The sequence below is a fragment of the Aythya ferina genome (genome assembly GCF_964211825.1).
Source record: "Aythya ferina genome assembly, chromosome: 1".
NCBI lineage: Eukaryota > Metazoa > Chordata > Aves > Anseriformes > Anatidae > Aythya > Aythya ferina.
The window spans coordinates 161271160-161295286 of NC_140296.1; the positions used below are offsets into that span (position 1 = coordinate 161271160).

Below are 24127 nucleotides of genomic sequence, written 5' to 3' on the forward strand. Positions count from 1 at the left end.
GCCCCAGCTTTACCTCAAAGTTCCCTTCTGCAGATAACACTCAGCACTGAAACTGTTGTACGACAGTTCACACCATGGCAATGGCTGGGCAAACCACAATGACAGCCATCGTATTTACTGATGGAACAAACCAAACCAGGGGAATTCCTTTCTGTCAATAATCTAGAAGTCTTTCAGGAACTTCAAAAGGAGTGGGTGCAAACACCAACTATCCTATTTCACGTCCAGGGTTGATGGACAAATTGAAATATTCACGTTTCAATTACGTTCAACTCTGATCCTGCAATACAGTTCTCCAAAGTGTGGCGTGCGTAACCAGATGCAAATATTAAGCAGTTCCCATCATCAAATATGAGCGAATTCACGGCAGTGTGCGTTCCCAGCAGGCAGTATGTAAACAAAAATGCAGCATGCTTGTTCTGAAGGCTCTGCATTCAGAAAGTGAGCCCTTCCCCACAGCTGGCCAGACTCCTGTGAAATTTTTGAAGTCAGCTTGAAAACAAACAAGCAAAAAAAAAAAAAAAAACAACCGGCAAGCCTTTCCAGATTTGCAATAGGACAGAAACCACTCGAATCGGGTTTTTGTTTGGTTACAGTTTTTAAACACGCAAGCCTGCGGCAGCCGCCCTGCCAAATTCGCTTCCCGCGCGGGCTCCCGATGAGGCGCTGCGGGGAGCCGGGCGCCTCGGCAGCGCCTCAGGGAAGGGCTTGTGGCGTGTGCGGAGCCCTGCCGCGGCCGGAGCCGGCGGCACACGTCGTGGGATGTCGTGGGCTCCCCTTAGAGCCCCCTACTATCGCGACAGGCGCAACAGAGGCACGATAGCGGGGCGGCAGCGGCGGGGAGACGCCGCCCGTGAGGGAGGGCGCGGGGAGATGGCGGCGGGAGGGGAGATGGCGGCGCCGCCCCGCGCCGCTCCCGCCCGAGCCGAATTTAAACTGCGCTGCCAGCCCTCGCGCAAGGCACCAACGCGGCCCGAGCCCGCGCGCGCCTCTCGCCGTTCCCGCCCGGCGGCCAATCGTGGAGCCGCTTCGTCCCCCTCCTCGCCAATCGGGGCGCGGCTTATTGCGGGCTGGGCGAAGCGCCCGCCGCCGAGCTGCGCTCCTGGCGCGGGGCAGGCGCGTCCCCCCCTCGCCGCGCTTTGTTGCCGCCTCTCCCGGCGGGGCGGCGGCGGCGGCGGCGATGCCCGAGTTCCTGGCCGACCCGTCGGTGCTGACCAAGGAGAAGCTGAAGAGCGAGCTGATCGCCAACAACGTGAGCCTGCCGGGCGGCGAGCAGCGCAAGGACGTCTACGTGCAGCTCTACCTGCAGCACCTCACCGCCCGCAACCCGCCCGCCGCCGCGCAGCCCGACTTCTCCAGCGACGAGGAGCGGGAGCCCACGCCGCTCGGGCCCCGGGGCCGCGGGGCCGCCGCCGCCGGCAGGGTGAGTGCTGCGCCGCGCCTCACGGCCGCCCGGGGCCCGCCCGCCGCTCCCCCGGCGGCCGCTGGAGGCGCGGGGCCGCTCCCCGGGGCTGAGGGGGGAGAAGCGGGGCCGGCTCGGCCCTCCCCGGGCTGTGTGGGGCGTCCCCGGCCCCCCCGGGGAGCCCCGAGGCAGCGGCGGGTGTGCGAGCGGCCCCACGTGGAAGGGGGAGGCTGCGGGGGAGCGGCGTGTTGGGGTTGTGTGGTGCTGGGTTGGGGTGAGGGCGCCCGCTCACCGGAGCTGCCTCTCCGGTGCGCCCCAGCACATGCTTTGTAGCAGTGCTGCTGCTCTGCGTGCTGCCGGCCAGCCGCTGCGCGCTTTCCCGAGACCTCGTTTTTAATATCACATACACGTAAGGGAAAAGATGGGAGCCGTTGCCTCTTAAAATCTTTCCCTTTAGGGAGACGCGTTTTCCCTTTTATATTTTCACAAGTACGCTGTGAATTTGCATGCATTAAGAAAGCTTTTTTTATTCATAATTTAAAGGAGAGCGTGCTGTCTGCTCTCACGCAAAGGTTTGTACAGTGATTGCCAGCTATTGGAGTTAAGATTTGTGTGGCGCTACAAGTGTTTAATTGTCTGAAATACTATCTTTAAAAGCTCACTTGTAAAGCAGGAGCAGAGAAACAGGCTCTTTAAAAGATGTTTCATACTTTAAGTTTTTTAAAGGGCGGGAAGAAAACAACGGTTGGTGAATTAAGAAACTGAAAATTGCAGCTAAAACAAGATTTCTAACTAAATTACTTATCTCTTTTTCCTAACATCTGCTCAATTCAAACACTTAACTAATGTTCACTGGAGTAACTTTATATTGAACTAGACATTAATGTAATTTACAATAGCCTGCCTGTAGCATGTTCAAGGTGTTTTCAAGTCCAGTAGGCTGTTTGAATCTGGCATGTTTCACAGCCTGTAGGAGAACAGAATAGAATCGTTAGGTGGATAGAATCATTAAGGTTGGAAAAGACCTCCAAGATTATCTGGTCCAAGCGTCCCCCTACCACCAATGTCACCCACTAAACCATGTCCCTAAGCACCATATCCAGCCTTTCCTTGAACACTCCCAGGGATGGTGATGCAATCACTTCCCTGGGCAACCTGTTCCAATGCCTGACTGCTCTTTCTGAGAAGAAACATCTCCTCTTTTCCAACCTAAATATCCACTGGTGCAACTTGAGGCCATTCCTTTTAGTCCTGTCACTGGTTATCTGTGAGAACAGGCCGACCCCCAGCTACCCACACCTTCCTTCTGGGTAGTTGTAGAGAGCAATGAGGTCTTCCCTGAGCCTCCTCTTCTCCAGACTAAACAACCTGAGTTTCCTCAGCCGCTCCCCATAGGACTTGTGTGTTCCAGGCCCTTCACCAGCCTCATAGTCCTGTTCTGGACATGTTCCAGGGCCTCAATGTCTTTCTTGTACTGAGGGGTGCAAACCTGAAAAAGAAAAGTCTTAACTGCTAAAGTTCCAGTATGTTTTTTAACCTCCTTTTCCTGTGCTTGAGCTTAAACAATTGTGGGTGACTTCTCTGTTTGCAGAACGGGTGTTACCACTACACTTCTGTTAATAAATGCTGTAAGGTGCTGCGCTGTTTCTGCTAGTGCTGTGTGTTAATTTCAAAGCAGAGTATCATTGTGTTCCAAAACTTCACTGAATATGCTAGTGGCATTTGTTTGGATTTGGGTGTTCTGTGTCCTGTCAGAAGCCTGACATCCAAGGGAGTGGGATTCTGTTATGGAAACGAAGTGAAATATTTTGATAAGACTAAGAGGGGACAGGAGGGAAAGCACTCAGGCTTCTGAAAGAGCATGGGGCAAAGGGAGGATATTGAAGCTACGAGGCATTATGGAATAGATAAAGGAATACCGTATTTCCTATAAGTGTCTTCATAGGACCTGGAAACAAAGGTGGATTCAGCATCCTCTATCTTTCACTTGTCTTTATAACTGTGTTTTGTCTTCAGTATTTCGGTTAGGTGCGCACTTAAAAGGACCAGCGAACAGTTTGCACTGCATGAGTAAGGAAACAGAAGTGTACTCTGTAACTTGCACTGATACAACAGGACAAGCTGCATTGTTTTTAGGCTAAGATGAGACCAACAAAGCTGCAATGCTTTACTAGTTCTGTTTTTTATTGAAGAAATTGTAATTGTAGTTGTAATTTCTATTACAATAGAAATTGTAATATTTGTTTGTGTATATGGAGGGGGACAATGTAAACTGGCTGTTTTAAACCTTTAGGCAATCAATTTGACAAAACTGTAAAGATATTTCTTCTTCTCCTATGGGATTAAGAAAACAGTGGGCTACCGTCTCCTGTATCACTGCTGAAAGTTGGAGTACTGCTCAATTTGAAGATTGCAAAAGTCTCTCCCATCCAGGTGATTCAGTCGAGGCTAGTATGAACTTGTAAAAACAGTGAGAGAGCACTTAGTGGATTTGCATGTTGGAGGGTTCTGTCCCGCTGTGCTTTTTTTGTATATTTCTTTGGGCATACCTTAACATAACACAAGCATTTAATAACAAATCTGTCGCTGAATTCTCACTACCGCTGTTGGCTGAGCGAATGCCTGATGCACGGAGGGAGAGAGGGGCCAGAACAGTGCCTGGAGCGAGGAAAGGAGCGCTTTGAGCAGAGAGAAGCAATGCAGACGGGAGACCTCACTCACCCCTGCCTTCCAGGGCTTGCCCTCAGCCATCCCGGCTCTCTGCACCCTCTGCCCGCAGGGACCCAGCCGCGGGCCACAAGGGGTTGCCCGGGCGGGGCGACGGGAGGCGGGCACGGCACGGGGCGGGGGGAGGCCGCCAGGGGGCGCGGCGGGGAGGGGTTAAACTGTAAAGAGCTGCTCTGAGCTCTGGGTGTTTGCTAATGCATTCAGGTGCACGTTGCTCTGGATCTTTATCAACAGGGATTGAGAAGAAAAACATTTTAATAATCCTGCTGCAACTTGGATCTTTTAAATCCGCTGCTATTCCAGCACAGCTTTATCAATACTACATCCCAGTTAACTTTCTCAAAATGAATAAAAACTTTAGTGTATTAGTGATATATCGGAGGACAGCAAGTTTCATGCACCCATAGTGCCTGGTCTTGTTTCATTTATATTTATGTGAGTTTTAGAACTAATTTGTTCTGATACAGTAGTGAATGTACAGGTGATTAACGTGAATGTATGAGCAGATAAAACCTTAAAGGGGAGTTGTTCTGTAAATGATATTTTTAGGACCTGAAAACATCACACTTTGGAACAGTAAATTCCTTAGGCAGTTAGTGTATTTTTTTTGGAACCTGAATGTCACAAATAGACTACTGTAATGTAGTAAGATCTTGCATCTCCTCTGAAACTCATTTCCTTACATGTAATGTGATGCAGTAAGAACTTCTATTGCATGTGCTGCACTCTGCTTTGCACAAGGTGACTTTAAGTGCTGTGAAATACATAAAACTCCCCAAATCAAAGTCAGGAAAAAATGTCATCCCAAATCCACTGCTTAAAAGAACTTTCCTGTGAAATATTTGAAAGTGTCTTTTTAAGTATCGACACTTCTGTAGATGTAACACCTCTTGGGCACATGGCAGGGGGGCTCACTGTAGCTATACTGTTTACCAGGAGAGGAAAAGGCTTTTAAAAGAATGCTCTTGGGGAATGTGCTTTCTGATGATGTTGTCCAGAGTATCCAGCTTCTCCTGATTTCTACTAATGTATATGGAGTTTTTGTTTGTTATTCTTCAGTGTTTTTTTTGTTTGTTTGTTTGTTTTTTGAGGGGGGTGAGGGGTATTTGTCCTCCTATTTAGCACACTGGTATGTGAGGACAGTGGCTGGTATGAGACACCTTGCTGCAGAGGGAACCATCTGCATCTGGATGCTCATGGTGCTAGTTGATGGTGACCTGAATGTCAAGACAGACAGCTCAAAGCGGAAATAACTACAAAATAGCATTTTTGCCCCTGGAAGAGCATTGTTTTAAAGTACGTACCAAAAAATTACTTTGACACTGCTGCCAAACAGGAGCTATTCAGACCTCAGAAGATGTAGTTTTTTGACTTTGGTTACTGATGCCTTTCATGTCTCCCTGGAAGAATTTCTTCTGAAAGTGTGTGTGTGTTTTTTTTTTGTTTGTTTTGTTTTTTTTTGTTTTTACCTTTAAAGTGGTGATCTGAAGAAAATCAGTCAGATATCTTCTCCTTACTTCTGTAGATGAAGGTATAATGACATTTGGACCTGAAGGGCCTATTTGAAACTTTACAGGCGATGCCTATCAGATGTTTTTTTTTACTTTTTGTTTTGATTAGGTAGCCAGAGCTAGCATCTGTGCTTAGTGGTGTAGTTGATACATAATAATATCTGTAGCTGATATAAGTGTACAGTTTCAATCCCTTCCCCGTTGGAAAGGGGCAGAATAATAGATCCAGATGCTTAGTAAGATGAGTGTGGAAGGTGTGACTGCATTCTTGAGTAGGTGAGAGAATGTAAAGTTTATGTGCTATCTGGTGATAAAAGAGGATCTACTTGGTGTTTCCTATATGGTTGTATCTCCTGATGATGATGTGTTGTACAAATGTGACCCAGAGTACAGATCAGCACCTCTGTGGGCTTTTAAATAGCGCTCATCTGCAGTGTGAGTGACTGAGTGATTCCCACCTCAGTGACAAGCCCTGCTGGGCTCTTCTGCACCTCAGACTTCCTGCAGCTGTAGGATCTTGAACTTGGGGTGGCACACTTGTTAGTGTGCTGGTGTAAGAATAGAAGCCATATTTAAATAAAATAGGCCCAGGTGTCCTGGTGAAGCAATTCTGTCTAGCACTGCTCGTCAGTTCAGCAGGGACAGAGAAAGAAGTTGCATTTCCAGGTTCGCCTGGTTGAGCCCAGGGAGCATCTGAGTTTGGTTTCTTGATTTGCTTCTTGTCCTAAATTTTTACTTTTTCACCAGAGGCTGTGGTGAAACAACTCTTCACCATGCAGCATTGATCTGCTTTCAGAGCAGATACATTCCTTTTGCTGAGTAATGTAGAGTTTAGTGGCTGGGGAGGAAGGAGTGGGAGGGGTAAGTAGTCCCTAGTCTTATCGTTTAGGACTGTTACCATACATAGGCATGGAAATTCAAGTCTGGTGTGTACTAACGAGGGTTAAAAGGTAGAGTTCTCAAAGCTGAATTGTCAGCATCCCTGAATTATTGCTGCAGAACTTCCTTTCCGTTGTTTGTTTTGTCTGCCAAGTAGCTTTGTAAATACACTGGAGTCCAGGAGGACTTAGTTTAAAATTAATTTTTTCTGCAGCAGAAAACTTTCTATGATTGAATAAGAAGTGCAAGGGGAATAACCATCTATTTCCCTTTGCAAGTCTGTTATTGAGACTTGGTAACTGCTGTTCCTGATCTTTTCCTGAGGAGAAATAACTAGTTGCTACCAGAGATGACGCTGTACAAATGGAGAATTAAAGAGCATTCTGTTGACATGATCTGGGCTTCCTTAGCCTGTCTTAACCTCATTCAGAGAAATAGTAAAGAAGCCCTAAGCCTTTCTGCTGCTGGTGATGAAGCTGCACCTGTCTGCAATTAAAGCCCTTGAATATCCTAGTGTAGGGGCAGTTTAAGTCAAGATGTGAAGATTCTTTGACATCCCATAGTTTTGGTATTATTCAGCGACTTCGTGGAGGTGTTAGTTCTTGTTTGGTGGACTAGTGCTAGAAGTAGTAAAGGTAGTAGTATGGTCTGTCTGACAAACTGGTGTTGGATTTCTATTCTGAAACTGAGCCTGACAGATACGCTACCAAATGGCTATCTATTTGACATGAACAAATCTCTCCCTAGCAAAGTGTGCTGATCCTCTTCCATCTCCTTCCTAGAAAATGGGCATGACTGGAATTTTTTTTAATGCTGCTAGCTCTGGTTGGGATTACAAGATCTTCAGATAAAGATTTATTAGTCTGAATACAACACTAAGAATATTTACAGTATTACAGGCAAAGTGATTAGACCTTACTTCAGCAAATTCTGGTATTCACCACAACTTCATTTTAAACACTTACTCTGCACCACAGTAAGACTTTAAATTTACTGAATGTCACCAAACCAGGAAAATGTTTTCTTATTTTTCTTTGTATTTGCAGTGATAGATCAGAAAAAACCTGCAATAAAACTTGTCTCACAGGATAGTCCCATTAAAAAGTTATGATGCACAGGAAGTGTAGTGATGCATTGTAGTATGATTGTGGTAACTTGAGGTTTATGTGGTTGTACCATGGACAAGGTATGTGAGACTTTTTCATGTCTTCTAGAAGTAGTCTCTGCTTCTAGGGACTAATCCTATGGACTAGTAAGTGGTTAAATGGCAGCTTTGTACTTGCACAGGTGAAATCATTTGCATCTCCTTTAAGGAGAGTAGGTATTCAAAAGTAAAAGTTTGAGACCTCGCAGAACACAAGGTAATCAATGCATTTGGTCCTGTTATTGAAGAACACAATTACCTTCAACTGTTCATCCCTCCACTGCCTTCCTTTTCTGCTGAAACTGTATTCTCATGGTCTAGATTTATGTTAATACAAAAGTGAAACAAAATCAAAGTGAAATGGTATTTGGAATAAATGTATTAAAGATACTGTAGGATGTGAGTTCACTTGCGTTGGAGGACGTTACTACTTGTAAGTTGCAGTTAGATTTCTGTAAATTAACTTAGTAGAATGCTGTGTAGTTCTTCTGGTATATATTTTAAGAGTATAGCCTCTTTTGTGGCCAGTAAGAGATACAAAGGCAATGATAAATTAAAATGGTTCCAGTTTCATTAACGGGGTGTTGGAGTATTGACTTGCTGCACGATGCTAGTTGTCTTCTGAAATACCCAAGTATCATCCTAGTTAATCTGACTTGTGACATATGCAAACTCTGGAGCTGTCAATAGTCTAAACAGATCCTAACAAGAAAACCCAGCATGTGTTTTGTAACTCTTCCACTGTTTGTACAGGTCAGTAGTTGAGGGGAAAAAGTCCAGATATGAAATTCTTGTTATACAGTAATACTATTTGATGTTAAGTGTGACCAAGAGATTCAAAAGTAAAAACAAGTCTCCTGTAGTTGCAGGTTAGTTACTTTCTGTGTATGGGATAAGTGGGTTCAGTTATTTCAAATAATTAGATTTTTATGTGATAAAGAAACCGCATGACAGATTTTTCTCACTTGATCAGTCATTAGTCAGTTCTACTACCTCAGTGATCTTATCCTTTCTTCAGACTTCTTGGAGTCTGTTTCTTGAGAATCTTAAGTTCTTAGATTCTTGTTTTTCAACAGTTAATTTTAAGTTCATCATGCTGGCATTTTCACAATCCAGGAGTTAAGGAAAAATCTAACTTAATTACAGAAACAGTTACGCTGGAAATCCTTATAGTTGTTTAGCATTAAATATCAAGACCAAGCTTGTATGCAAACCAGTATTAAACTGGCACTAATGGCTAGGTAGGTATTGACTTGTATCGATGATCTTCTTACAGTCTTCTTACAGTGGTATCGTACTAAATACACCAAGAAAAATATGTTAATTGTGAATGAATATGACAACATACTTGTATTTGGAATTTTAGGGTCTTCGGTAAGTACCAGAAGAGCTATTTGTATCTTTAAGTTGAATTACATTAAGTGTATAATTGATATGTTTATATCTTCCTACTTTGAGATAGTACTTAGAAGTAAGCTGTATTTCTATTGGATTTTCTCATAGTTGAGAGCAAGCAGTTCCTGAGCATATTTCTTCTGTCATACCTCATCAATCTTGCAGATCTTGGAGCCTAGAAATGTCTATTGTAGTAACAACACTTGTTCAACTTGGGAAGCCTTCATGATCACTCTGTTTGGATATCATGGAAACTGCTAATTTGGGAGTAGCATCTTGGCAGATTATTTTGATAACCATCTGTATGTGGTGGTGGTGTATTGCCAACTGTTCAAGTGTGTTGCCAGAGTTGTGTTTGCAAGATATAGCAAGAATAGAGCTTTATAGCAAGAATATATATATTCTTAATATATTAATCTTAATATATTCTTATTTTCTATAATATATATGTGTGTGTATATATATAGCAAGAATAGAGCATTTGTAGCAAGATAGAGCTACAGTAGCAGTGGCCTAAGCAGGCAGGCAGGCTTTTCAAAATTTGAGGGTGTTCTTGGCTTTGCCTTTCCTCTACTTGTTTCGTAACATTGTGTTCTCTGAGATTGTTCTTTGTGAGATTACAGTAGGAGAAGAGAGGGAGTAGGCATTTGGGGAACTTGGATGGGAGGGTGTGAGAACTGAGGGACCTCCTCTTCATTAGAGGAAGAGATATCAACCTGCTAGGTAGAAGGATAATGCAAAAAATGCTAATGGAACACAAATACTTACTGTTTAGTGCTGGTTAAATGTCTAGTAGTTTTTCTCTCCAGTTATTGGAGAGAAACTCTCTCCTGTTGTATACTTCAAATTAAAATATGTGATCAGAATAATGAGTAAGTTTTTATTATTAAAGAGGCATCTTTTAATGGTTATTTCCCTTTATGAGTAGGAAACACATGTTTATTTAGTAGGTATAAATGGTTCGAAGGGTTTCATATATGCTTTATTTTCAGTTGAGGTGTGTGTGAATGTCATCACTTTTCTAGACTCTCATAGCTCCCTGTGCTCTCATAATAAATTATTAACTGGAAACATTCTGCCTTTTGTTTTTGCAGAAAGCCACGAAAAAAACTGACAAACCTAGGGCAGAAGAGAAGGATGACCTAGATATAACAGAGCTGAGTAATGAAGATCTTCAAGAACAACTTATGAAGTATGGAATAAATCCTGGCCCAATTGTAGGTAGGTCAACTGAAGTAGCTAAAATGTTCACCTGTTGAATGTGTTGATCTCTAAACTTCAGTTCTGAGTACCCTGAGCTTTTCTGATTTGGTCACTTACATAACCAGTATTGTTATAGTCTTGTGTTTTGCTGAGGATGGGATGTTTTCATTGAACTATTTACACAGAAAATGCTTGAAGCACTCCTGTGTAGGAAAATCCAGTTTGTTCTGTATGTTCTAGGCCAGCTGTACATGTTCCAGCTTCTGTTTTGAAGCTATGTAACTACTAAAGTTTAGCAGTGTGGTAATAAGGTTTTCTGGTACAGAGGTTGATCTTGAGCCTGCTTAAATGCGAAATATGTCTTACATAATAAGATATTATTATTCGAGAGCAGAACAAGAACAAAGAATTTGCCCTTCTTTAGAGCATTTCCTACTCTGCATTGTGCAGAAATCTTTTCCTTGCTTATTTCTTTTCTGGCCCCTTGAACTTTGCATGCCATCCTGTGTGCTGACCTACTTCAGCAGGAGGAATAGGGAGAAGTCCCCACCCCAACTTAATCTCCTGCCGTAGGCAGTCTCCTGTGTTACAAGATCAAAGCTCCTTGCCTTAAGACTGTGTGCTGACCTGATAGCAAGGTACTTTGATTTCACAGCTCTTCAGCAGAAGATGGTCCGCTCTAGCATGCAAGGCCTTTTGTAGAATGTTTGAAATACTTAGTGAAAGTGCCAGTGGTAGAGCCTGGAGTCCTACATGCATTCAAATAGTCTTCTATGCATAATACTTTGTTAGCTGTTTCTGTATGTTTTCCCATACAACTTCTTTCTCTCAGATAACACTTAAGCCTTGTGGAAAATGCAAATACCTCTGCAGTCTACTAGAAAAATGTTTAGAAAAATGTTTAACTTTTTCGTTTTTAAGTAAATGCCTTAGTTTTTACAGCATATGGGTTCTGTTTCTTGTGAGTCTTCTACTTCTTAAGAATGGCTTCCCCTTAAAAGTTTTCTGATAAGGTTGGACTCTTGGCTGCTAGCAGTGTGGGCACCGGTCACTTCTACAGATTTTTGCCTGCCCAATCCTGATATGATTCTTTGTTTTAAACAGCTGTCCTGTCTGGTTAGGTGAGCCATCGTAACAGCTAAATGCTGGAAACAAGAGGTTCTGTTTTTGCTGCTTGCTTATACTACCTCTGCTTATTGGGCTGAATTTGCTAATAGGTCAAACGTTAAATTAGGAGAAAGTATGTTAATTCCAGGATAAAGAGGTTAAGGGGATAGTGGAATCTGCATGGACACTTACCCTCACAAAATTTAGTGAGATTGACACTGCAAGGGCATGACAACTTGCATATTGTGGCAAATGAAACAAAAAATCTGAAAAGCAGTTAAGTTATCCTTTTCTAGACAAATGCTTGTAATACTCAGTTTGCTGACAGATCTAAGCTTGTCTTAATTTTCTTGAACCAAAAATTCAGAAGCCTTAGAGGTAGCATATACCTCCAGGTATATAATTCTTTAGGTCATACAGACTGATTAAAAATAGAAAATGTGTCTGGAAATTCGCAAGGGATTATATAACAGTCATGTTCTAGCAGTCATCGGGAGACTAAAACTGCATCTGTACCGTGTATCTTTACTTGCTACAGCTACAACTAGGAAACTTTATGAGAAAAAGCTGTTGAAACTGATGGAGCAAGGTCCAGAATTGAAGTCACCCATGCCTCTGCCAATGATTTCTTCAACTACTGAGAACACCAGACAGAACGGAAGTAATGATTCTGACCAGTACAGTGACAATGAAGAAGGTAAGACTGAAGTGGAACTTGTGTGTGAACTATTCAAATTATACATAAGTAATACTAGAAGTAGAAGAAATATCTAAAGAGGGTATGATCTGTTGTTGAGGCTTTAATATACCATTGTAGACCATGTGATAAGTATACTTAATCATGGAGTGCTAGCACAGTGACCTAGGAGCCTGTTCTGGGAAAGGACACTTCAATTGTAAAATGTTCCCTTCTGTTTGTCCATTTTTCACATGGAGTTGAGCCTGTAAATCTGGTTCCAGTTCTCATTGCACCTTGCCTATGAGTTTTGTATTACAGTGCACCCAGTAGTTATCTTCGTTAGGAGATAGTCTATAAATGTTCATTAAATTTCAGTACATCAAAGGTATTGTTTAATGTGTTCCTTGTATATGAGTTTCTTGTGTATGACACTTTTTTATGTTCTGTTCCTTATGGACATAGCTTGGGTTGAGTTGATTTTTATTTTTGGGGCGTTTTAATATCAAGTGATTTTAAAAAAAAAAAGTATCGGGCAGGAGAGGTGGGACCTAAAACACCATCACACATTACAAAAAGTAAAAACAAAAAAAGCTCTAAGAAATATATTGAATGGAATGTTTGAAGATGATTATTTTGTGTGGTTCATAGTGATTAGTGTAGTTCTGTAGATTTTTTTTGATAGAAACATCCAGAGATGGAGCATAAGGGATTGAAATACAACTGGGAAATTAATTGGGTCTGCTTTGTATCGTTGTGCTGGCTTTTGATCTTTAATTTCTTGTACTTGGGGGTGGTGATGGGGTGGTTAGAGGGTTTTGTTTTTGTTCTGAGATAGTCAAGACTCCAATTGTAACTTGACAGCTGTCTCCATCTAATTACCAAACTGTTCAAACATTGAAGGAAAAATGAAAAGTTTCTATATATTCAGGCTTAAAAGGCCTAGGGGATGTTAATAACTGAACTTGAGATCTGGGGTGTAATGCTGTTAGTGTTTTAGTAAGGGGAGTGGAAGTGATGCATCCTCTTACTGGTGAGATGACTGCTAACCACTTGCAATCCTCTTGCATCAAAAAGGAGTCTCCTTTAGAATAGGTACTTATACAAGACTAAACTCACAATCTAAAGCAATGTTGAAAGCTTCAGTCCCCTTACTAAATAGTATGAAGTTAGTTTTGTTAAAGCAATTGTGACATGGTACCAGTTCCTAAATGGAACTGCTGGATTAGTCAAAGCTTATTTGAAGTGTAGGATTATTTTTTTTTTTAAGGATAGAAGTGACATACCTGGGTCAGAACTTTGAAATAACGTTATTCTTCAGGAGACTTAGTTCTTCTCCATTCAGTGGAAAAACTTAACCTGTACTTCACAACTTTTTTTTTTAAGGAAACAGTAGTTCATAACAGTAATGCTGTGTCTTAAAATGATTTTTTGGTACTAATTTAAACCAAGTGTAGTTTATTAACCTGTAGTAATATAAAAAATAATTAAAACCACTTACAGATCCGAAGACTGAGCTGAGACTTGAGAAGAGAGAACCGCTGAAAGGCAGGACAAAGACTCCAGTAGCACTCAAACAAAGAGTTGTTGAACACAACCAGGTATGCTTCATTTAATGGCATCTAGAACAGCTACTAACTGCAGGCAGCGTGCTTACTAAATATAATCACACTTGATAAAACAGCCTATACTGTTTTCAAGTTTTCTTTTTCTTAGCCTATTCTAATACAGCATGAAAATCCTGTGAATTAACTACAGCTGCTGGTTTTTGCCTGTATGATAACATTCAAAATTATGGTCTTCTAAAAACTGTCAGTCTCTCTTGCTAGCATCTGTAGCTCTACATAGAGGAAAACACCAGGTCAACCATAACATGTTTAGCTTTGGAAGCCTGACAGAAAATAAGTCAGAGGTACTTGTGTTGTCCTGTTGTATGTTTGCGGAGAACTTGACTTAATAAAAGGAACGGTTTCCCAAACAATAGATTTGGAAAACATTTCCAGTCTTTTTTTTTCTGAGAAATATTTTTAAATACCAGAAACATTATATTTCTATCTCTAAATGTATGCATTTATAAATTCATATGTTTATAATTGAGTTAAATATAACAATCCATAAAGCCATGTATTGCTTTATATATATACATATAAATACAGGCATATACAGACATGCAGCATTACTGGAGTAGACAATTCATTGGCAAGCTTCTCCTTAAAAGAAAATAAGTAGTTTGAATCTCACTGTATGTACTCGTTGTCTTTAGAAATACTATTATTGGTTCCCTTGTCCTAGTGAAAGAAGGATTTTACAGAAGCACCTCAGTATTTAGCTAGCAGCTCAAAAGCCTGGATTCGGTGACTGGTGGCTGATCTGTCCTTACAATGTGACAGTATCAGTAAATAAAGCGTTGCACAGCTTAGATTACTTAGGATATTTACAGCACTACTCATCTGACCAATAAGTAGCAGAGTTGTCCTACAGTAAGGACTTGTCCAGAAAACATTCCGGAGGGGCACAAAACCTAACCTGCTAATAGTTTGATATTAGATCAGTATCTTAGTGAATCAGTCTTGTCTGAGTACTCTGTAGTATGGTAAATGCTAGATTCTTCCTATTCAGATGATACGTGTATGTATCAGCATTCTTTTACTATGGATATTTCTTAAAGCAGGTAACACACAGCTGTGAGCTACCCAAGCTCACAGCTGTCAATGTACAGAACCAGTTCTGCATATTTTTGACTGGCTTCTTAGGGATACAGGCTAAACTGATCTCACTTCTACAAATCAAAACAAACACGTGGTTCAATATATGATACACAATATGTGGTTCAATTCAGTATTCATTATTCAGTCAATTTCAGCTTGTGATGGTGTTTGTAATGGGCATCCGGATTAAAGTTCTTGTACTTCTAGGATTACTGTTTCGTAAGTTGCTATCTACCCCCAAATCCCTGCTAGCCTCAATATGTTAGTTATTTACATGTAATGCAGCTATCAACAAACAAAGCTTCATAATCTTTGGAAACCCATTTCCTTTTTATTCTGTATTTTCAGGGCATTTTTTAAGTGGTGAGGGCTTACTTTCTCTCTTGTTCATCCAATTTCAATGTAATAACGTTACGTTATTACTATTTTCTCTTGTAATCTTTTTCATGAGTAGTATAGATACAATGTTTTTGCTCCTTCCATATTTTACTAATTAGTAGTTAATGTAATATAACTTGATTAATCCAAAAAGGTGTCATTTCAAAGTGGTGACACACTTCTTCAAGAACTCTCTAGCTTGTTCAACCTTTGAACTCCTGACTGCTGTTTAAAAAAAACAAAACAAACAAAACACCAGTGCTTTATAACTGCATGAAGCCAAGAGGATGCAAAACTCCATGTCTTGGGCCAGCAAATACATAGCCATGCATTTTGCTGAGAATGAAACTGGAAGATGGGGAAAATTATAACCTTTATTTTCCCCTTCTGTGAAATAGAATCTTAGGATCACAGCTTATGTGTCAATTAACTATACTCATTCTACAGAGTTATATGCAACTCGTGTTTGCTGTGTGGCACTGGATCTAAGACTGGGGCTCTGAAGAGTGGTGGGCCTGGACTGGTTGGCAGTGTGGTGTTACAGCTTGTGAGACACTTCTAGGTCCTGTGCAGCACTATTCTTAGCCTAGAATAGTGAAAGGATTGTCTGTCATCTGGTGCTGAAGACTTGGCACTTAAGGATGTTGCTTTTCTCTTTTCTTAAAAGAGTGCAAATAAGTCTTAGAGCAGGCTGGTTGCAACAGAAATTGGGTGGGGGGGTCTTACCAGTTGGATAGCAGTGGAGGACTAGATGAATGAGCTCAGTTCTTCGTGTAATTGCCTGCTTATTGTAAACTGGAAGAGTTGGAAGGAAATCCTAACTTGAATGCTTTCTTCCAACCTAGTAGGTGAATGTAGACTTAAACGTCAAAAATGTGAGTTTAAGGCCTCATAGTAGATGACACTGAACAGGAAGAGATGTGCTAAGCCTATTGAGGCCTCCTTGCAGTGTAGAAAGTCTCAAGAAGAGCAAGCACTTCTGTTGTGGCATTCTGGTTGTGCTGTTCTTACTCTTCTCTGCTCTTCTGTTTTTGACTACCTGTATGCATATGTTGAATGATACTTCTGAACCACAGCACTATCTTTCTGTGATCATATACAGAGTGTTGGTGTATCAAAATGTATTGCATTTTAATAGGGTTTATTTACTTGAAGTATTTGCGGAATAAGCAGAGAACACCTCTTGAATTAATGGTGTGGATAATCCTAAGTGTAGACTTTATTTTTGTCTGTTGAATATGCCCTGCTGAAGTCTGGATAGTTTTCATGCAATAGACTTGGCCATTTCCTAGACTTCTCATGCAAGATCTCCCTGGTACTTAAAATACCTGAGTGTCCAACAGGGAAAAAGTAAGGTGATAAGGGCTTATTTATTGAAACACTTCCAACTTTTCATTGTTGGGGGGAAAAGAGATCAGTTCCAAGTAAAACAGTCTGGGGCAGGGGAGCTTTCCAATAGTAGGATTAGGGAATTGCCTCTCTGCTTTCTCAAGTGGAGTGTATTTGAGTGGGACTAGTCTGAAATTAGTGTTTTCTCTAAGCTTCTAAGGAAGAACACCTCTCAAATAGAAAGAAGGATGTGGGAAAAGGAGATATGATTGAAGGTGTTGCAGGTTAAGCTTTTGTTAATAGAGAAAGCTGAGAAGCCAGTGTTTGGTGAATGTATAAAGAGATTGGGAGACCTTTCATTAGAAGTCTATTTAAATTTGAAAGAATACTGGAGACATAGGCTGAAATCTACAATTCTATATGGAATATCTGAATCTATTTGCATGAGGTCTGTGCATGAATATCCATCGTTTGGTTTTCAAAGTATTTCAGTAACTTTAGAATACAGCAAAACACTTGTGCTCCCTCTGGTGGATATGTAGCAGCTGTAACAGAACTTCTATTTATAATCATAAAACTGCTTAGCTTCTAGTTTCACTGGAGTAACTTACAAGGTACAAGTGGGGAACTGAGAAGGGTGTTAAACTTTTTTTTTTTTACCCCTTGATAGATAAGTACTTTACAGTCTGTACTCTTGAATGCATTCAGTTTTGTGGCTAATATTCTTTCGGAGAAGTTATTTTGCTGTGCGGCAGTGGTCTGCGTAATTCCCACCAGCACCAAATGTAACTTAAAGCTTGGTAATGTGCCAGTGAAAGAGATATTAATGTGCAAAGACCTCAGTATTAACAAAGGGTTTTTATTTTTATTGTTCTTTAAAGATAAGCAAATACAAAGGGAGATATTCTCTAATTTTGAAAAAACAGGCCTTCCCTCATCTCCATTTCCTTCCAGGTGTGTGCTTGGAATTAGGTTTGAGGAGGATTTTAATTTTAGCATACAGCTTGTGATAAGGCATGGGGAATGGTCTGTTTGTTAATGGTTATAAAAATCTGGCACTTCATTACACAACCACATGACAACATGATCTGTTTCAGGCTTGATCATTTAACCCGCAGTTAAGTGAAAATTAAGTGATTCTCATCATTATGTGGGAACTTCTAAGATTATAAAACATCTCTCCATCCGTCTTCCCCTCTCCCCTATGGAGATGAGATCCTGTTGAAATATAGGTATCTGTGCCTAAAACATTATTGTCTTCGCTTGAGAGAATACACTCTTGAGTAATGAACAAGTTGTTGCATTTTGCTTATGATTATAGTGTTTGGCTTTTGCTTAATTTTTGTTGTATACATGTAGGTAGGTGATATAGCAGGCTTAGAAGTTATATCTGCTGTCCATGACTTGATATGACTATTTGTAGTATTATGGATCTCGTGCTATTTCAGTGAGCAGGTTAGCTTTTGGTCCATTCTGTCTTTGAAAAATAGCATGGTCTAATGTGAGTATTGTAGTCAACACTACCTGTCTAGTTAGCCAGGCATTATTGAACATAAAAGGTTTCAATTTTTTTGGTTGGTTTTGTTCTTGGTGGGTGTTTTTAATGTATTCAAGATAATTGGCTATGGAGTATGCATGCTATTTTGGCTTTTGGTTTTGGGTATCTGATGTTGAGAGCTGGCTTTCATGTTTGATCATGTGTTTGATGCTTGAATAGACTTACTCTCAAGATGGAGTTACTGAGACTGCCTGGACAAGTGGATCTTCAAAAAGTGGACCTCTTCAGGCATTTTCTAGGGAGTCTACCAGAGTGTCAAGAAGAACACCAAGGAAAAGGGTGATGAGAGGCTTATTATAATAGAAAAGATTTTTTTCTTACTATGAGGGTCCTAGTGGCTATTTTATTCAACTGTTTTCTTTTGTTTTAAACAAACAGGTGGAAGCTACAGCACAGTTGCCTGTAGATGATGCTGTAATATCAGAGAGTACTTCCCTAGCTGACACTATACTGACTGCAAGCGACGAAACCCTAGTAAATATGATTAGTAAATATACATAATGAATCATGCAAGTGGTATTCTTCTGTAATATCTTTACTAATAGAATCATTCTGTTTTGAAGACATTAATAGAAGACAGTCTCGCTTTCTTGAAGTAGTCTTTAAAACCGCATTCAGTCTCTGTATCAGTACCTAGTGGTGCTCTCTTTGAGATGGCACTAGGTAATCACCTAGTCTCGTGTCTTTTTCGGGGGAGGGTTGAGAAGAACCATTTTAAAGGCCTTGATTTCTACTTAGTTCATTTAAGTACATGCAGAATATCTGCTTTAAAGTTTGGCTTTTTGTGTGAACTAAATAGCTTTTATGTTTCTAAATGGCTTAAAAGAAACTATTTGGAATGATAAGCAATGCATTTCCTTTGCTTATGTCAGAGTATCTGTTACATAACCTTCTTGAATTAATTGCTAACATACATACTTCTGATGCACGTAAGGGTTTTGTTGTTTGGTTCTGTTCCCCTTCCCCTTTTTTATTTTGTGTTTTTGGTTAATTCTGAGTTTGAACAATTTTAAATCTCGGCAGGTTGGCAATAGGGTGCCTGGAAATTTCAAGCATGCAGCTCCTACGCTGTCAATCAGTGAACTCTCAGACATGCCCAGAAGAACACCAAAGAAACCATTGATGACAGCTGAAGTAAATAAACTAAAATATAGATTGCTATTACTTACTTTCTGTGAACAAGATTCTTGTGTGTGTGTTTAGCTCTTAGTGCAGAAGGAATGGAAGGTGTCATTGCCCTGGTGGCACAGTAGTTCAACCAGACTAGCATTGTCATATGGCATCAAAGAGAATATAAAGATTTATTATCTTCCCCTTTCAGCTTCTTGTAAGGGGGTGGGGAAGGGTGGGAGAATTCTGCTCTTTTTTTTTCCCAAGCCAGGTATGTTTGTGGCTATGTCTCCATATGCTGCTATTTTTCTATACAGAGTATAACTTCATTTCTTATAAACTATTTAACTAGTTCAAAGATAGAGCAGAATTGTTACCTAGCTTTGATTTCATATATTGGCATATTCTGAGGAAAAAAACAAACACAACGTGCCTTAATTGAAGGACTGAAATAGTAGAATTACTTTAAAGTCTGAATTTAGAAAGCAGCTGCGAAGTCCTGTCAGTTACTAAGGGTGTGTGGGGGAATTCTTATACTCTTAGCCTATTCAAGCTGTCAAGATTAAGTATTTATTGAAGAAATGTCTAAAGCACTGGCAAGCCCATGTAATTGTATTAATGTAGTACTATAATATTGTGCAATTCTGTGTGACAAGATTATGCTTGGCTAAATTTAAATGGAGTTTATTGCTCCAAGTAGTTACTGTAGATAAATGTGCATTAATACTTATAAAGCCTGCTCGACCAATGGACGTGAGATTTATGAAGTGGTCTACTTTATTTATAACACGAGTAATGGCAGCTTAGACTTAGTTGTCAAGTAGAAGGTGGTGGGAAAACTTGCTTTATTACTTCAAACTGCATATGTTTTCAGTTGGTATTTCACTGTACTATGGCATTGTTTATTACAGCAAAAAGAGACAGAGTATCCCCATCAATGCTTGTTTAATCATGTTGGCCATAAACATTCCCGTGACCTGCTCAACACAGCCATGATAGAGGTGATGGTTAAGTTTTTTTTGATCATCTAGATCATTGGCTGGCAGTTGTATTTGATTTATACAATATATTCTTTATCTTAAAGGAAACTGAGGAGAGCACTGAATGCTTTAAGACACCAAAAGTGACCAGAGAGCTGCCAGTAATGAAGGTTAAACCAACTTTTAAAACCCAAGACTTAAACTTCTTATATGTCACTGGGTGACTCAAATGATTTCTTGCAAACTGCATGTGGTTATGGTCACTGAGATGGTTGTTACATAGGACCTTATTGTTTTGAAGTTTGTTAGGCCTATAACTTTTTTTCTTGTTTTCCTAGGTGCTGGAAAGAACTCATACAGAAGAACAAAGAGTAGAAAGGGATATTCTTAAGGAAATGTTCCCTTACGAAGTATCAACACCTACAGGAATTAGGTATTGATGCTTATGGAGGGCTTGTTTTGCAGTTATTGAAAAACTATTTGAGAAGTATCTTTAAATTACGCTGCTAGACTTCTGAGGCATGACTTCCTGCATTCTGGCTCTATGACAGGAGAGAACCAATTCTGTTTGTGTACATAGTTTTGTTGGTCAAAAAACCTTTTCTTTATTTAAACTGGAGAGGATGGAGGGAATATAGCATTATAGTAGTAATTATTACTGTAACTCGTAGATGTTGGAGGTTAAATGGAAGGAGCTTCTCTGTGGTAATGGTTCAGTATTTGACTTGAGTTTTTGGCTAGATGCAACTGCTTTTGTCTAGCTGTTAATTAAGAAAGTCTTCCAGCACAGATTTATTTTGAGCTTTCTTTTTGAAAGCCAAACTTTCAAATACCATTTTTTCCTTTGACTACAACAGGACTCTTATTCATACATAGTAATATTTAAGTAAGGATAGAATAGAAAGGGCTATTAAGTTCTTTTGGAACTCAACGTTTAAATAAAAATTAAAACCCTCTGGATAATCAAGTCATAAAATTTTGACTGTCCCTTTTAGAGACAGAGAGAGTAATTTCTTCTATGTTAAGATAATGTGAAATCCACTCTTAATGTTATTTCCAACATGTTAACTAAAATTTCAATGTGAAATGCAGTTGCATAAAATCATGCTGTAAGGAGGAGGTATAAAATCAGTTACTACTTCTATGGGCACCATTCAGCTCTGTTCTCTCTTGTTTGAGGTTTATCAGACTAGTTAAATCTATGCCCCATTTTTATTAAAACCATGCTTGCGTGCTGTCCTTGCATTTAAGGGCATGACAATATATGCAGGTTTCTTAACCCTTAAACTTTATTACCTGGCTCTGTGTGTTGACATAGCCACTAGCCATTAGTAGCATTTTAATGGCCTTGGACAAACTCAGGTTTGGAAATCCTGGAGGGACTATGTAAGTGATGAGTAAGACAGAAATGCTTCGTAGTTCTATTTCTAGTCATGATATGAGTATGTGGATAGGGTGACATAAAGTGGCAGTGATTTTTTTTAAAGGGATGTTTATTTGAATGCTGAATGGTTAACTTTAACTATTGTCTCTTAAAAATCTAGCACTTGTATCATTACGAAGTGTTTCAGGTACCCTATTCACTGGAAATAATTTATAGTTCTTCATCTGTACTAAAAATTTTCCTGTATACTTTAGATTCCTCTTTTAAATGTACAGCATTCTTTTCTCTTTAATTAACAGCGCTAGCTGCCGTAGACCAATCAAAGGAGCGGCTAGTCGGCCTATAGAGCACACTCCTTTCAGAATGGAGGAAAGTTTCGCTAAGTATGCTCCAAGATATGGTACCTCAAGTGACATCAAGTCAGAGAAACCACCAACAAAAAAAGAACGCTCCATTCCCCTTTGGATAAAAATTCTTCTCTTTGTTCTTGTTTCAGTCTTCTTGTTTTTGGTTTATCAGTCTATGGAAACTAATCAAGGAAATCCTTTCTCTAAATATCTCAATATTGTCTCTCGAGATGGTGCCAATTGAGTATCTTTCTGAAAGGCACACCCGATTTGATCTCCTATTTTTAAATGTAGAGAACTCTTCTGCCCTCTCATCGGCTCAAGGACTACTTACAAATAATGTGATTGGAACCTGATAAATTGGATAAATGAAACAAGCTAACATTAAATGGACATCAGTAACTTTCTGGACTTTGGACTAGTAGGAGATCACTTTGCCATAGGAGTAACATTTTTTTAGATCTTTGAACTTTTGTAGGCTTTATTTTTTTAATGTGGACATCCTTTAAATTCATTTTTGAGAAACTGTATATTTGTTTTTGCAAGATCTTGGAAACTGAGAAGGGCAAACATGTAGTAAAATGTGAAGCTGTGTTTTTTAAAGCTTTCTTTGTACAGAAAAGAAGTTGTACTTTTGTCTATAGATTATGGTGGAGGAAAATTCTTAACACAAGTGATAAAGGGAAATGCATTTTCATGTGTTTTTCAGTAACACTTTAACTGAATTTGGTGTCTTAGGATGTAGGGAGAGTACAACAATCTTTTCTGTAGGTTACTGTAACATTTTAGTAAATGTAACTGTAGACCTGTTTGCATTTCTGTAAGTCATAGAATCATCCGAGTAACTCTGTTTAAGTGTAACATTTAAGTGTATCACTTCATTTTAATGCTTACAGTGTTGTAGGAGCTGAGTACAAGTTTAATTGGCAACAGATGTTTTAGACAAACTTATTTATTAGTAATACATGTGGAAGACAAAAATTGCATCAAATATAATTTGCTACTAAAATGCCTTTCTTTGGGTAAAGGTTGTTATCTAAATTAATCTGAACTTCAACTTTGGCAGTGGTCTTTTTCTTAAAAATGCGAGGTCTTTCTGATACAGCTTTATGTGATTTTGAATATTCATGTAGAGAGGTATTCTCAAAGCGTGAAAATTCCATATGAAGTTTTATTCTTATATGAAGAGGGCATTGCTGCATTTTCTTTTACAGTTTCATCTTCAAAGGTGAGATTTACTACATTCATGCAGTTGAGTATTTTTCTCAGTGGAAGCATGCTGAAACACTCTATATTGTGTAACTTAGTTGAGCAGGCAGCTGGCTTCACTACTACCAATAAGGAGTGATAAGCAACAACTTCTTAAAGTGAATGTATACATTTTTGGTGTGCTTAAAATCTGCAGCATACAGATGTTCAGTCTCATTGCTTCATACAAAATTGCAATAAATCATACTTATTCTTAAAGTGCTACTTATGAAAAGCTAAGATCATTAGTTAATAGTCTGTTTTTACTTTAGGTACAATTACTGTGTAGACTGTAGTTATGGGGAAAACATTACTTTCTGTGACCTTTGGGACAAACTCGGTAATTTGTAGCAAAGCAATAGTGTTTTTTTTCTGTTAAGAGTAATGTTTTTTTCTTCTAATCTGCTTTTTGAGTATTTCAAATAGCTGAACTTGTGTCCATCCTATAGAAAATTGTAACGTAAGACATTCACTTTTGGTGTCAAAATGCAGGAAAATAAAGATGTTTTTAATGTGTGTGGGTTTTCCTTACCAAAATAAATGCATTGCTGGAAAAAAAAAAAAAGCAAAAGTAAGAAAATTGGTGCATTAGTGGTGTTTTGTGCTGCTAGGGTATTCCATGTTTACAAAAGTAAATCTGATACTAAAAACAGAATGGTTTGCGTCAACATTTGGTAAGTGAAATATAGCACTTGTACTATAATTTTTGTACAATAATCTTTTAGTATACATTAGGCCTTTAATTTGAACAGGGGAAAAGCTAGTCAGTTTTTCAGTGATGAAGAATTTTCCTTTTCACATTATTTTTCATTCCACTTTAACACATATAGCAATGTGAAATATATCTTTATCTTCTCTAGTTACATGGAATACTTTCAGTCGACCTTCTTCATTGATACTGCTAGTGTCATCAAAAAAAAAAAACAACGCAAACCCTGCAATGCAATTAAATGTCGTCATTCTTTCATTTATGCATTGTTTTGGAGAATCTTCAAGAGAAACCTTTCAACTTCAGCGTTAATTCAAAGTAGGTAAAGACTT

General features: G+C 39.6%; 1 protein-coding gene across 8 annotated transcripts; it reads left to right on the forward strand.

Annotated features, from left to right (window-relative positions):
- The first annotated feature begins 967 nt into the window (after positions 1 to 967).
- On the forward strand, positions 968 to 23666 carry TMPO (thymopoietin). Of its 8 annotated transcripts, none has more exons than XM_084506017.1 (11): positions 968 to 1423; positions 10153 to 10279; positions 11907 to 12065; positions 13548 to 13645; positions 18177 to 18296; positions 18396 to 18491; positions 19041 to 19151; positions 20039 to 20128; positions 20212 to 20277; positions 20446 to 20540; positions 21791 to 23666. In XM_084506017.1, exons 1-11 carry the CDS (start codon positions 1181 to 1183, stop codon positions 22080 to 22082), a joined length of 1497 nt encoding a protein of 498 aa, XP_084362143.1. In that variant the 5' UTR covers positions 968 to 1180; the 3' UTR covers positions 22083 to 23666. The 8 variants fall into 8 exon arrangements, with proteins under 8 accessions (XP_084362143.1, XP_084362147.1, XP_084362144.1 ...); XM_084506020.1 differs by lacking the exon at positions 968 to 1423 and adding an exon at positions 5336 to 5425; XM_084506018.1 differs by lacking the exon at positions 18177 to 18296 and having other exon boundaries at positions 1024 to 1423.
- Positions 23667 to 24127: the final 461 nt, after the last annotated feature.

Coding starts and splice junctions, on each gene's coding strand:
- TMPO (XM_084506017.1), top strand. CDS start 1,181: ATGCCCGAGTTCCTGGCCGACCCGTCGGTGCTGACCAAGGAGAAGCTG. Junction 10,280..11,906: donor AAATCCTGGCCCAATTGTAG/GTAGGTCAACTG, acceptor TACTTGCTACAG/CTACAACTAGGAAACTTTAT. Junction 19,152..20,038: donor AACCATTGATGACAGCTGAA/GTAAATAAACTA, acceptor TGTTTATTACAG/CAAAAAGAGACAGAGTATCC.